We start from the raw sequence: 2,225 nt of genomic DNA, 5'->3' as shown, positions 1-2,225 counted from the left end.
TCTAATTTTTATATATTAAATATGAAAGCTTTTGTTCGCAATACCGGGAATTTTCTTACTTTGTAATTTATTTATTTTTATCCAAATGGTATTTGGCACTTATTATAATTATGTAATTAATTAATTATTGTGTTTAGCCATTTATACCATTATAAACTTTGAGAGTCGTAGCAGTAGAGATAACAATAGCAGTAGTAAAAATAACCGTGGTAGTAGCAGCGGTAGTAATAGAAGTAAAGTAGTTATAGTAATAGTAGATGTATTATTCTTTGCGTTAGTAAGAAAATCAATCGTAACAGATCTAATTTCTTAATTATTTTTTTTAGCCAAAACTAAAATTTTTTCTAAGATTTTAAGAATGTTCATTCAACTAAGCAAGCCCACTAGCTGACTTTTATTACACGTATATTTTAGGAACAGAAAGAAATTCCCTCATGCCTTCCTTAAAAAAAAAAAAAAAAAGGTAATGGCCTCATGCCTATAAAATAGCATGACAAGCCATACCTAGTCCACAGCAGAATAGAGTCACTAACTAATCCTTCTCCACCACCACCACCACCACCACCGCCATTAATCCACAAAACTTGAAGCTTTTAATTAGTTTGGTGTAAACTCCGGCTAATCAACAATTAAAACCATGCCGGTTCGTATATATTTACACATACATCGATCATTCGGAAACTTTGTTTATATACAGTGCAATTTAAATTGCTTAATTTTCTGTCTACCGTTGCAGAAAAAGATGGTGATCAAGGTTTCCATGAACAGCGACAAGTCTCGCAAAAGGGCTCTGGAAATAGCGGTTGGCGTTTATGGTAAGTTACAAATTAAACAGCGTACTGCTTTTTTGTGTTTCTGTAAACTTGTTAGAGATATGAATTGGTTTGAATGGTTCTTGTTCTTGATATATTCTCACAGAAATTTTATCTAAACGCTTAGAATTGATTGGTTCTTGTTCCTGGTTTCAATTACTTCTATATGTTTACAAACTTTTGCTGATTATTGCATCGAGCAGGGGTGCAATCGGTGGCTTTAGGAGAAAAGGATAAAAACCAGCTAGAAGTGATCGGAGAAGGAGTAGACCCAGTGAAACTTACAAGTTCGCTAAGGAAGAAGTCAGCAAAATGGCCCAACTTTCTCACCTGTGTATTACCAAAGTGTAAGATGGTGCACGCAGAGCTAGTAAGCGTGAGCGATGTAGGAGAGCCAAAAAAAGTTGAAGTGCCCGTCGCTGTGTCGTGGGGGGGCAGTGTCCCTCTACCACAGTACCAATATGTGTGCTATAAAGACCCTGATCCCTGCTTTCCTTGTTCCATCTTGTGAGAATTAACTAACTATACCAGAATACCAGAATACCTAGCTATATAAGACATACAAGAAAGGGATGGAAGCCTTCAACTCTTTCTGTAATTTTGTTTCAACTTTGTCAAGTTCTTGTTCCATCTTTATTGTAATATTCCAATTAAAAGATATAATTAAATTATAGCAAGCTAATTATCCATTTTCCCTACATTTGTTTTTGTTAATTTGTTTTAACTAAAAATTGCAACGTCCTCACAATTTTAGAGATTATGTAAATACCATTGGTCCAAAATTTAATTAATCTTTCTATATTTTCTATAAAATTGATTAGAGGTATGTTCAAATAAATAAATAAATGTATATATACATGTATGCGTGTGCATAGTAAATAAGCATTATAATTAAAAAGAAATTATTATTATTATTATAACTTTTTCTAGAGGAATGTTAGATTATAATTATTGGTGAAAATAATATTAGGTTAATGTGAAAGCATTACAAAATTCATTGTCCTTTCTTTGATTTAGACATCCACGTGCATGCTCTTTGAACTTATGATTGTTTTTAAAAGGCTCATTATAATTAGAATTTACGAATAAAAGCGGTTAATTTGGACGATTCTACTTGGTGAATATGTATTAAAAATTTAGCAACAAAATTTTGTTGAACATAAATGTAAATTAAGTTATTTCCTTATTTAATAGATCACGCAACAACGATCAATCTATAATATATATATAAAGTACGAATGAAGGGAGAATTTTAGGTTTCTAAAATGCCCCTACGAAATTTATGAATTAACAAAATTATCATTATTAATCATATTCTAATTATGATATCAATTTATTATTTTTATTATATTAATATTATACATTTAATCTCATTCTGATTTAAAATTTATCCTATCATACCTCTATATATAT

At 30.9% G+C, this 2,225-nt stretch overlaps 1 protein-coding gene across 1 annotated transcript; it reads left to right on the top strand.

Moving 5' to 3' along the window:
- The first annotated feature begins 490 nt into the window (after positions 1 to 490).
- Positions 491 to 1,510, top strand: LOC149491777 (heavy metal-associated isoprenylated plant protein 46-like). Its single transcript, XM_089717048.1, has 3 exons — positions 491 to 643; positions 737 to 815; positions 1,016 to 1,510. The coding sequence occupies exons 1-3, from the start codon at positions 638 to 640 to the stop codon at positions 1,321 to 1,323; spliced, it is 393 nt and encodes a 130-aa protein (XP_089573174.1). The 5' UTR covers positions 491 to 637; the 3' UTR covers positions 1,324 to 1,510.
- Positions 1,511 to 2,225: the final 715 nt, after the last annotated feature.

This window comes from Jatropha curcas, unplaced genomic scaffold (assembly GCF_041381405.1).
Source record: "Jatropha curcas cultivar XTBG-Jc1 unplaced genomic scaffold, XTBG_Jcur_1.0 HiC_scaffold_623_pilon, whole genome shotgun sequence".
NCBI classification, from domain to species: Eukaryota; Viridiplantae; Streptophyta; class Magnoliopsida; order Malpighiales; family Euphorbiaceae; genus Jatropha; species Jatropha curcas.
This window is presented reverse-complemented; position numbering and strand designations above follow the sequence as displayed.